Raw genomic sequence first — 12,039 nt, forward strand, 5'->3', positions numbered from 1 at the left:
ATTGACGTTATTAAATACGGTATAGAATAATTTGAAACAAGAGATGAATAATTCACATAGCTTTACATAATACAATTTATTCGTACAATTTAAAAAAAAATTACATCTATTTACATATTTAAAACTAATGATTAAAAATAATTATAAATTATTTATATTCGCGCAATCTATTTCAATAATGTAAAATAATGCATTGTTCAAATTATGGTTGATAATCAAGACTTGGTTCGAGTAAATTTTCAAATTAGTGTGTAGTCTAAATGTGCAAGACAAATATATTCACATATGTAAATGGGTAAACAATTGTCTTGAATTTAATTTAAATTTGTCATAATGAAATCTAGGAACTCTGATACTTTAGTATAGACACCAGGGTATCCGGCTTCAGCGCAGCCTTTGCCAAAGGATACAACACCGATAGCGTAATAAGCGCTTCGATAAGGATACATGAGTGGTCCACCGCTGTCTCCCTAAGAGAAAACAATTTATTGGTTTTAATAAAAATGCTTCAAAAGCAGAGAGTGGTGTTAGGAATTAATGAATTACTGTTGAGGTAATATTATAGGAAATATTTTTTTTAATTTGGGAATATAAATAAGAATTACCTGACAAGCGTCTTTTCCTCCTGCGGTAAAGCCCGCGCACAAAACTCGATTATCTATCATTTGAGCCTTGAAGCGAGCATAGGCGTTTTGACAAGTTTCTTGCGATACAACCGGCAATTGAACTTGTTGCAAAACGTTGGAGCCCGTCGTATCGTCTGAAACAGTAAAATCGTTAGTCATTTGTCAAAAGAAGAGATAAGCAATTCTTAGACATAAGCAAGGAAAAAACTCACCAAAGTGCAATTTTCCCCAGCCAGCCACGAAAGGATAGTGCCTCACAAAATCTTTGTTCCTGATCTCAGGCAGTAGCGGCAAACAGATCGGATGAATGGCATCTACAATAAAAAGAAACAAAAATAAAACAAGGTGATATCGAAATTCGTTATAGTTGCGCAAGGTTGGGGGAGTTTGGCTCGTACCAGTAAACGGAACGTCGTAGGCGAGCCGAATGACGGCTATGTCGTTCTCGTGGCTCGAGCTGCTGTAGTCCGGATGCGGCGTGATGAGCTCGACCGGCACGTCGATCGGATTGGCGCCGTCGTCGTCGCGCCCGAGCTCGTGTTCACCCAGACGCACGAGGAAGACGTCGTTGCGCCGGTACACGCAGTGGGCCGCCGTGAGCACGTGACGAGCCGAGATGAGGCTGCCTCCGCAGCGCCAGTTGGCACCCCCCGTGCTACCGTCCCGATAACCCAAAGCTGCTAGCCACGGCCAAGCTCCTACTCGTACAACAACAAAGCGTATTACAGAGATAAGTATATCTGCGGCAAGGACAAATTACGAAATTAGGCGCGAAGCAAGATCCCTTACCGAGCTCGGAAGGTACGCCGCCGACGACCCGGTTGTGCTGCACGTCGCTGTAGCCACACTGCGGGGCGCGTAACGGCCCATAATTCGTACTGGACTCGCTGTTTCGATTGGTATTGCTTGGCTCGAGCGTAGCCGGATCGGGCTCGTTCACGGCGTTGCTCTTGCCAGCCCCGAAGTAGGGATTGCCGTTGTAGTCGGGGCAGCAGACGACCGGGTCGTTACCCGAGTAGTAGCACAATGTGTTTCGTAGCTGAGCACCCGCTGCAGTGCCGTACTGCTGCAGCAGAGTCACGTAAGGCTGACAGTTTCGCACCTTCATGCAGACACCGTGATCCGAGCGAGACAGGGCCAACAGTTGGTTCTTGCAACTTTCACCTGTGACAATTGCCAGAGTAGCAAAACCATATCTTATTTACATACAAAGTCAAGTATTTTTTCAGTCAGAACTTTTCAAGGTATGACAAAAAATAGACCATATTTACTATAGGAATCACTTTATTTATTTTATAATCATCGTCTCATAATTATCGCGAGTCATTAAGACATTTCATTTAATTTATGTCGACAACTCCTTGACATCTTGATCGTCTTGCTACAATGCTGATGTATCGATTTGCAACTGCTAAAGTAAATCTGTAAAACAAAGTATATAAGCAAATTAGTATCAATGATTTTCAATAATAATTTATAAATATCAGTTTTATTAGCAATAAAAAATTTAATTTACAAATGGAATTTTTCAGTGTTAACTCTTTATTTGTATCAAAAGTTAAAAGGATGTCAAGAGAAAAACTATAAAACGGCACAATACAAGTAATTTAAAAAATGGGGTTAAATTTACAGAAAACATGTTGGAAAATTTTCATTCATATCTAAACATTTGTGCTCTCTTGATTATTTGTGGAATAACTTCAAAAGGCATTAATAAAAGTCGCAGAAATAGATCGCGTAAAACAGGCAAAGTAAGTGCTTAAAAGTATCATATAAAAATTTTGATTACGATGCATTCTCATTTATTATTCGGTGAATAGTGTAAAGCAATAAAAAAATACTTCGAAACTCATTTTACAAACCTACAACGCTTTATATTAATAAGTATTTCATGTTTGAAGACAACTTATCTTACGCGAACTAAAACTATTCATTATTTTTACCCTTAAATCGAAAGAAATTTTGAATTTACTTATTGTTTTCGGTTAATTAATAATTCATTACTAGCATTCAACAATAAATTTTTCTCTGAAAGTTTTTTGTAAGTTTAAACTTTGATACCGAACGAATAATGCATATTCTAAGACTATGTGAATAATTATTATCATTACTTACTTTATGCTAACTCCGACCCAAAGATCTTGTAATCGTATGAAAACATCGACAATTTCTTCGAGCATTTTCACACTAGGCTTGCGATAATCAGTTGGTAGTTGACGTAGCCTCTCATCTTCTTCGAGTGCGATTCTCATTTCTTCCTCAGTTAGATTTTTGTTAACGGCCATGAGGTCCCACTTTCTTAGTACGTTTTTGGAAATAAGAAGCCTTCTTAATACCATTGGGAATTCCCAGTTCTTATTATTGTGGTAATCTAACAAGAGGCTTTGCCAATTTTCCATATTATTGCGCAAATCTATGATTCTTTTCTGTTCCTTCTCCGAGCCTTTAAATTGGTAAGGACATTGTCGTACCAGTTGTATTAGTCGCTTTGTATTTTTGGAATCTTTTTCTGAAACGCAAACATTTTCTCAAGTAAATAAGATGTTTTAAATATATAACTCATTCGTTCAAGCTATAACCATGTCTAAGGTGATAAAAGTTATAAAAGAATCATGACTTACCATTGAAAAAATGTGGGTGACTTTTTACAAAATCGTCGATATTCATATTACACACAGACGAAAACCAACACTACAATGGTTACGATTTCGACTCGACTCGAGTATGAAAGCCAGCAAACTTGATTGCACGGGCAATGCGAGCAGTACAGCGCGAGCTGAGAAAACAAGCGACTAACAGAACGTAAACACTATTACCTATACGGCAGGACGTCGTTTGTTTCGCACGCGCGTTACACGTTAGTACGTTACGAATCGAGCACTTTTGCCGTGCATTTTTACATGAAAAACTGATCGAGACTCGAGAGCTGAAACAAACGTCTTTCACGCAAACAAATCACAACATCTCGCACGCGGCAAGGTCGACTATTACAGTATGTACTACAATCGATGCGTAAGTTTTCTATGCGGGTATAACGCGAACGTTGCGATAATCGATCACTGCACACATAACTTGCAGACGAGTTTGAATAGACAAGTTGAACATTTCAGGTTTAAGGATTGCACCGACCAAACGAAAAATCATCTCCATGTATGAACGAGTTATGACATTTTACTGATCTCTCACTCATTTTTTTGACAAATATTATTATTCAGTAATCATTTCCTTCATTGGATCAAAAGGAAATACTTTTTACAACTTTTAATTGCTTGTGTATAATTATAATTTGTCAATATACATTCGATGGGGCCAGAGATGTCACACGAAATAAAAAGGGATTTGTTAGGTCAAAAGCTTAGATAATCGAATATCGTTTCATATATATCTAATTATAAACGATTTTATCAAGAAATTTCTTCCTTTTTTTTATTAATGATAAAGCTCATATAAAATTGCGGCTAATTTGATGCATTGTGGTTATGAAAAACTGTTTGACTTTAAAAACTAGCCGAAGAAACTTGAATGGATTAAATGACGTAACATTTTTTGCGTTGCTCGTTTCTGAACTTTCCAAAATACTTCAGAAATCAGATTTGCTACATACTTACATCATTAAACTTGTATCATGCAGTATTAAAAGTAAAATTCCAAATGTTTACACGATGCTTTTGTTTTTTCGAATATCTACTACGATTTTTAGTAAATATTCAATATAAATCGTAAAATTCGCTTGAATATTTCCAAGTTTTTTTACAGGCGCATTAAAACAACATCAATAAATTCAAGTTCACAAAGTATAAAATCAGCTACTCATGTAAAAAAATTTGGATTGAAGACTTAAACTATTGAATAAAGGCTAATTGGACGATAATCTTAAAAATTAAATTATTGTTGATCATAAATCCATTCAAAAGTTTACGTTAAACATTGTCATACAATTATGTTTATGCTATAGAATAACTAAAAATTCACATGCGTAGTAAATTGAAGAATTTACGATTTATTGCGTTGATTGCCAATACTTATATTATTTAAATCAGTTGAGATGATCAGACTTAAAAAATTTGTCCTTCATTCAATTTCTCTCTTGTTTCGGTCTCCGCGGGCCTTGACCGATTTTTGCCAACCACGCCATAATATTGCGTTCCTATACTTAAGTATCGTTAATAACAAAAATTAATGCTAATAAAAATTGATACCATTGTATTCTTTTAACATAATAGCTAAATGATCGTTTAGTTTTATGATTTCTACCGATAAAAACAGTAAGCCCAATACATTGCGAGATAAAATTTGAGGTGTAATTTAATAAATACCAAACATTTATACGAACCTTCGGCGGAAACATTCTGTTGACAAACAGCGTGCAAAGTTATCAGTAAAAAACCTGCTAAAGTTAGTTTGCAACCGAGTGACATCTTTTTCTCTATTTTTCCTAAAACAAAAAGAAACAAGTTTAAAACTTTATAGATATTTTACTTACAACAAAATGCTACTCAAACATCACGACAAAATGAGCACGATTGGCCAATTATCATTTTAGACAAGATTATCTCCTATACGAGTTCGATTCGAAAAAACTCCGAACCTGTTTGTCTGGTTATTATATTACAAAGCAATAGTGTTTCGACTATTGAATTTATACTTATTACTGGAAATTAGCAAAAACCCACGTATACTGTATATTTATACAGCAAGTCTTGAAAAATGTTGGAATCGACTATTAAAACCCATTTAGTTACGTCACAGTATTAATATAGCTTACGTTTCAATACTCACTGGGATTCCCCTGTTACAAGGCACTGCTTAATGGGTTAGTAGTTATAATTATCATGGTCAAATGATTGACTGTGTAACATTGGGCCAATTGGAATAGTTGAATATAGAATCTCGTTTTCTCGTATATTATTTAGAAAAATTAGTTTTTTTCCTCGTTCGAAGTAAATTTATCTTCACACCGTGTTAGCTGTATCAATAACAACTTTTGTATCATTGCCGGGCATTATATACAAGTTGTCGAGGATAATTGTAGTGTTCATGCAATGAGCGTCGAAGTTTCCGATGACGCTTGAAAATTCAAGACACTCATTCAATGAAAATATGAAACACGTGCAGGTACAGTGCTAACTTATTAAAATTAAAAAAAAAATAAGTTCATCTCGCGATCGCAGTTGGTGCTTTTATTTTTTTAACTTAACATCAAATGCCATCATGAATTATGCTCAAATAGTGCTCACGTGAGAATTGCGGAAGTTATTATCCATTGTATTAACGGTAATAATTTAAACACCTGTAGCAAACGTGATTGATGTCAGGTAATTGTTGGCTTCGAAAATTCCAAAAATGTATTAAATTTTACTTTTGTAAATAATTAAATTATAGTTATTAGTAAAAAAAAAAAAAGAAAAAACAAAAGTTCTACTGAGATGAAATTTTGAAGGTTCAATTGTAATTATAGAGTTGAACAGTGAAGCACAAAGTATATTTACCTTCTTTGAATTTAGAGATGTTCGATTTCAAATTTTTATAAAATTATCCAAATTTAGATGCATTAACTAACACGGTTACAAAACTTTGACTGGCATGAAAATAAATGCTTTCGATTCATACGCGTAAACTATTTTACTGATGAATGCTAAAAATCTTGACGTTCGGAGCAGTGATTCAAGACTGGTGGACGATCTTATACCGGTCATTCTTTTTATACTCTGAAAAGATCATGCGAACTTTATGCGCTGCAAATGTTTATCATAAGCGTCAACGATAGCGTGGTATTTTCAATTTCGCTTATGGTCAACATAGATATCTGATCAGTTTTATATTTTATTTTCAATGATTATAATTTCAAAAAAATAATATTTATACTTTTTGCTAATTTTATGTCACAACTTGGATCATATTAGGTAATGTTTATGAAATACCAAAAGTTTTTCCACGATAATGGCATGAATCAATTACCAAATCTTTAATAAATGTTTAGTTATTGCAGTCATTGTTTAAGCTTTTGATCTACATAAAATGTAAAAAGTTCGATAAAAGTTGTACCTACCCAACTAAATCAATACCCGAAGTTTTTATTTTTATAAAAAAAAAAGATAGAATTATCACTTTTATTTACTCGCCCTCCAATGCGGTTTTAATTGTTGACGATTTTACTGCTGGTGCTTGGACTCAATAATTTCAGAACTTTAGTTATGTATGTATATATGACCGGTTATAACAATGTTCATAACCATCGTTGTAAAAATCGTAAAACTAATCAAGTTGGTATTTTCAAGATCCTTGAAACTTTTTTGTAAAATGAAAATGAATAACCCCTAATAGTATTTTGCCTGAAAAATGTATTCTAATAGATTACGATGCCTAATTATTGAATAAAAATCAACGGCTAAAATCTTTTGCTTGCTTTATTGCTCATGAAGCATGCTGCAAAATATCATATTTATTTATTTATTTATTTACATGGTATATATGAAATCGTTTCATTTTTATAATTAAATGAATTCAAGTCCATCACATGTCGTATATTCTCCAAAAAAGTTTTATAATGAAGAGATACTCAAATGCTTTTGCTCCCAATAACTTGTTCATTTTTGACAATTAAAGTTTGAACGGTTCCTTACAAATATGAATGAATTATTATTTACATTTGAGTCAATAAATCACATGTGATTCTCAACTAGTAACAAATCTAATATTTTTTCAAGATTACCAAAAAAAACTTACTATACAGTTCATCTTTTTGAAAGCCTAAGGTTATCAGTCATACTAGTAAAATCAGAGATTAAAACTATTTTACATTTATTATCAATATAAAAATTAAAGTATTCTTATTTTTGTGATCTGATTAGTTTTTAAACCTTCAAATTCTACTGGTAGCACATTTTGCTACTAAGCCTTTTTTTGATTCATAGACTAATCAACTACTTACAAACGATTTGTACATATTTAATTATACATTTTTAAGTTTGGCACAATAGTAAACTCGTGATAAACATCTATGTTTTGTATCAATCATACCTTTTACAAATCTCAACCAACATTACCATTGTAAAATAACGCTTAAAACAAACAATATATGAATTAAAAAATCGTCGTAATTCAACATCAATGAACAGCGCTAAACAGTTCTTTTAGAATTATTAAAAAATTTTTTAAATACTTTTTAGTAAATATTATTATGGTTCATAAAAAAATTATTACTTTATTCAAAATCAAGGTAATAAATCATTACCATAAGATATTTTTTGTAGCACCTTCGTTTTTCATCATGAGGAATTTTTAAATATTTGCAGAACGTGCAATTTTTTTTCAATTTTATCCGATCTAAAATATGAAAATTAGTCATTTTATTTAAAAAATCAACTGTTTTCATCAACAAAAATTATCTTATTATTTTGGTGAAGTATTATATAAGCTGATAGTTCAACCATCTAACCGCTTGAATTCAAGTTATATTATAAATTGGTGACTCTATACTAACTCTGCATATAGGGCAGCAAGAGTTAGTAACAAGCCATTGATCAACACACTGTACATGAAACAAATGCATACATGGTAGCCTCCTAAAATCAATAATAAGTTCATTAAATAAAGTAGATCTAGAAACTTGTAATGTTTATAAGTGTATTAATGATCTTACCGGACATTTTCATTTTCTTCATATTCACTCAGGCAGATTGTACATTTTTCTATTTCATTTTTTTCTTTTTCGTTTTTGTGTGGCGTCAACTAAAAATAAAAATTTATTTTAGATAAAAATTCAAAATGAATTTCTTTTAAACTATTAATTTGTATTATGTACCCTTTTATATTCATATGGGAATGTATTTTTTTCAATACTTTCTTTTGTTGCTCCTTTATAAAACATGGAACACATGATATCAGTAATTTGTGAAAAATTTTGAAATCTTGAATGATAATCGGAAAGAAATCGGGAAATTGGGAGCTCGGTATAATCAGAAAGTAATAGTCCTGATGATTCACTTTGCTGCTGTGTTTGCTCTCCATGTCTACTAGAACTTGAATGAAGCAATTCTTCTCGGTTTGCAGGTATCTCAAATGAAGATAATATTCGACGACGCTCTTGTGATGAATTATTTGATATTGGCAAATGTGTTTGTTCAGCGCTAAATTAATAAGCATCATTTTGAAAATTATAGTTAATATTTTTGAAGCATTAGGTAGAAACTATCCGCTTACTTCCTGCGCTGTCTTCTATGTAAGGCTATAAGATTTCTTCTCATATGTGACCTATTTGTTTCTTGTGTACGTTGTTGATTTAACCATAATCTTTCCATAACAGGATTCATACGATAGAATCGTGGACCTATTGAAAAAATTAATATTTGTAGTCAAGTAAAATTTATGACTAAATGTATAGACTTTACCTTCTAAAAAATTTGCTGAATGTCTTGGTCTTGTTGATTGCTGTGCATTGGACCGATTACTACTTCTATCAGTATGTCCTTGTCTATTGACTGTGAGACCAAGAGCAGATTCATTTAAGTGAGAGTAATTAGAAGCATTTGGATCATCAATGAAACTCAGCAGGTTCATAGAAGACACATTTTGTACTTCTGCGTTTTGGGTAGTCTAAATTTTTTTTACAAATTATCTTTTTGAATCTTTATAAATATATCCTACATTATAACAGTAAGACTACCTGTGCCTCAGGACTTGTTTCAATCTTGACTTCTGAGCTATTTATATTATTTTCTTCATCTGAACTACTATCACTCAAGGACCATTCCAATGGTAGGTCAACTAAATCAAAATATTTAGTATCTAAACTATTTTTCTGAACATGTATACATAGTGTTAGCCTATAATTTTAAATAAGATTTTATCAATCATACCAGATGTTTGAGTAGAAGAATTTTGTCTTCCAGATCTCGCACTAGTAATAGTTGATAAATCTATAACATTTCCTTTATTACATCTGAAAATAAATAAAATTTTTTTGTATAAAATAATAAAAGTTAAAAAATAAACAAAAGTATAATTTACAAATAATCAGTGATCTCTTCTGCAAGTCTTGACGGCCCCGCTGCACAAGCATTTTCTGGGAAACTGCCCCTATCCATGACAGGATTTGTAGTGGTATGATGTGCGATTCCAATTGTTTCAGAATCACTGGTACTTTCTGGTACAGTGCTCCCAACTTTTAAATGATTCATTGTATTAGTCAAATAAAAAATTTTCTTAATCACCTCACTTTACAATAAAGTAACTTCATTTTTCATTTATAGTTGTTAATTACCTAAATCAAGGTTTGTAAACAAATAGGTAGGTTGCACCTCTACTATTGTATTTGGTGAATCCATTAGATTCAAGTTTTCTTCTGATGTCTCGTGAACCAGAGAATCACTTGTTTTCTTTAAAAAAGATTTTGAGCTGTTCTGATCATCCATAATGAATCTATAACAATAAAAAAAATGTAGAATATACAGTTAAGTAAAAATCACTAATGAACCTTTTTTTTCTAGTTGTTTAAAATGATAAGTAGAGATGTCAGGGACTTGGCATGATGTGACCAAGCATATTCCACTTGAGTATAGTCAAATAAGCAAGAAAGCAAACAAGAACATGTAAATATTTCAGAAAGTCTGTTTAATTAATATTAAAAAAAAAAAAAAATTAGAACTAAATGAATAAAAAATACTTCAATTGGAGTTTAAAAGAAAAAATATGATTTACAAGCATTAAAAGTTAAATGTCAAAGAAAATGAACTAATTATATATAATACGTAAGCGATCGAGAGGGGGAAGTCAAAAAAGTCAAGGCCACTAAATTTAAAGAATAAATGAAAAGATTCTGTAGATGTAAATAAATTTGTTACGAAAACTCACGTACAATTTAAACAAGAATAAGTAGAAGTTTTAATTAGAAGGCAGTGACGCGTGGGGTTGTACATCCCTCTCGTGCTTCTGCTACTCTGGATGCTGTCTCATTTTTGCAGAGTACAGCGTACGTGGCTTTTAGGCTAGGCATCAGCTGTAACTTTTGCATTAAGTGCAATATTTTATTATAGATTAATACACTTATTTACGGATAGGGTTGGTCATTGGTGAAAACATTATGGTGAAAGATGGCGCTTTGAGCGACCGAGTTCGCTGATTTCAATAGTTTTTCTGCATACCTTATAATACTTAATTTATTTATTGGATTATTGAATATTGTTTAATCAATGTCTTTTGCATAACCCACATGAATTATTTCCATTTTATCATTAGTCAATTATTTTGACTTTGAATTGTTTAAACGGGCTCATTATTTTGATTACTAATGCGGGAAAACCTAGCTTTATTTGTAATATTTCATTCACAGATGCGCGCGCTGCTGGGATCGAACCGCGATGCTTGAACTGTACGGCTCATATTGAAACTGGACTAAATCAACAGCTCTTTTATTGAGCAACATTTTTTAAAATTATCTTGTACTTAATCAATAGTTTAAAAATTAATTCAGTCTCTGACGGAGGCTAGAAGGTCGGTTCACTATCCTAGCAAGGATTATACAAGCACTTTAAACTCTACTTTGTATTTGTCACATCAAGTATACTATTTTTTATCAAAATACGTGCGGGAAAATCTTAAAATCGACTTCCCGCATGCTTCGATAAAGTAATACATTTCTTAACCGATTCGGGTGGTAGTCTATCTTGCATGAGTGCCTATCTGTTACGTGTTAGTGCGTTTCAGCATCTAGCGCAGGGAGTCGATATTAAGAATTTTCCACGCGCAGTGATGAAATAGTATATTACAGCCCTAGGCCGGGAAAAACAAAAAAGTTCTAGGACACGTGAAATAAGCGACCGAGGCGAAGCCGAGGCCGATAAACGTGTGCTCTGGGGCTTTCTTTTTTCCCGGTATAGGGCAGGTATGCTATTTTGGCCGATTCTCTGTCAACTCAACCGGTCAAAATTTTTTTTCTATATGGAATATGATGAACACTAGGGTGTCCGTTATTTCCCGACTTTTTTGTATTGCTTCTCCCCCCACCTAGATGTCTTCTGTTTGATGAGACAATGAGAAAACCGGTATAAAGAGTTCGAAAAAATGATTTTAAGGTGGCCCCCAAGCGGCTTCAAGTTTACATGTATTTTAAATGGGAAAAACTTAAAAATTTGATTCTTAGCGATAAAAATGATGAAAAAATTTGAAAAAATTCACAAACCCATGTATTTTATGTATTTTTGAAGGGGAATCGATTGGTGACCTTGAATGTGACCTTGAACATAACCTCAAAGCTACCGCGAACAAAATATTGAGAAAAATCGTTTTTTTTCACGGCGACCCCCAATTTTTATTGCAGATTCGAAAAGAGCAAAAAATTTCAAGTCAGATTATGTCTTTTGATTTTTTTTCAAGAGCATTATAAAGGCACTACAGATACAAATAAAACCCTAAT

The 12,039-nt window shown here is 32.9% G+C and overlaps 3 protein-coding genes across 7 annotated transcripts; all 3 read right to left on the bottom strand.

The window, feature by feature from the left end:
• Positions 1-51: 51 nt before the first annotated feature.
• LOC106653392 (venom protease-like) lies at positions 52-6,285 on the bottom strand. 5 transcript variants are annotated; one of them, XM_023460564.1, is made up of 7 exons: positions 6,116-6,285; positions 4,960-5,061; positions 1,416-1,790; positions 1,025-1,324; positions 839-940; positions 606-760; positions 52-470 (listed from the first exon to the last, which is right to left on the bottom strand). In XM_023460564.1, the coding sequence occupies exons 2-7, from the start codon at positions 5,042-5,044 to the stop codon at positions 315-317; spliced, it is 1,173 nt and encodes a 390-aa protein (XP_023316332.1). In that variant the 5' UTR covers positions 5,045-5,061; positions 6,116-6,285; the 3' UTR covers positions 52-314. The 5 variants fall into 5 exon arrangements, with proteins under 5 accessions (XP_023316332.1, XP_023316334.1, XP_023316333.1 ...); XM_023460566.1 differs by lacking the exon at positions 6,116-6,285 and adding an exon at positions 5,392-5,926; XM_023460565.1 differs by lacking the exon at positions 6,116-6,285 and adding an exon at positions 5,406-5,738.
• Positions 1,893-3,873, bottom strand: LOC106653471. Its single transcript, XM_014372958.2, has 3 exons — positions 3,248-3,873; positions 2,742-3,135; positions 1,893-2,048 (listed from the first exon to the last, which is right to left on the bottom strand). The coding sequence occupies exons 1-3, from the start codon at positions 3,291-3,293 to the stop codon at positions 1,967-1,969; spliced, it is 522 nt and encodes a 173-aa protein (XP_014228444.1). The 5' UTR covers positions 3,294-3,873; the 3' UTR covers positions 1,893-1,966.
• Positions 5,579-10,733, bottom strand: LOC106647987. The gene is made up of 10 exons (XM_014364983.2): positions 10,483-10,733; positions 9,889-10,046; positions 9,636-9,789; positions 9,485-9,567; positions 9,292-9,392; positions 9,017-9,221; positions 8,829-8,955; positions 8,431-8,755; positions 8,269-8,357; positions 5,579-5,693 (listed from the first exon to the last, which is right to left on the bottom strand). Exons 2-10 carry the CDS (start codon positions 10,037-10,039, stop codon positions 5,579-5,581), a joined length of 1,350 nt encoding a protein of 449 aa, XP_014220469.1. The 5' UTR covers positions 10,040-10,046; positions 10,483-10,733.
• Between the last annotated feature and the right edge of the window lie 1,306 nt (positions 10,734-12,039).

The sequence above is a fragment of the Trichogramma pretiosum genome, unplaced genomic scaffold (assembly GCF_000599845.2).
Source record: "Trichogramma pretiosum strain Unisexual culture from Peru unplaced genomic scaffold, Tpre_2.0 scaffold62, whole genome shotgun sequence".
NCBI lineage: Eukaryota > Metazoa > Arthropoda > Insecta > Hymenoptera > Trichogrammatidae > Trichogramma > Trichogramma pretiosum.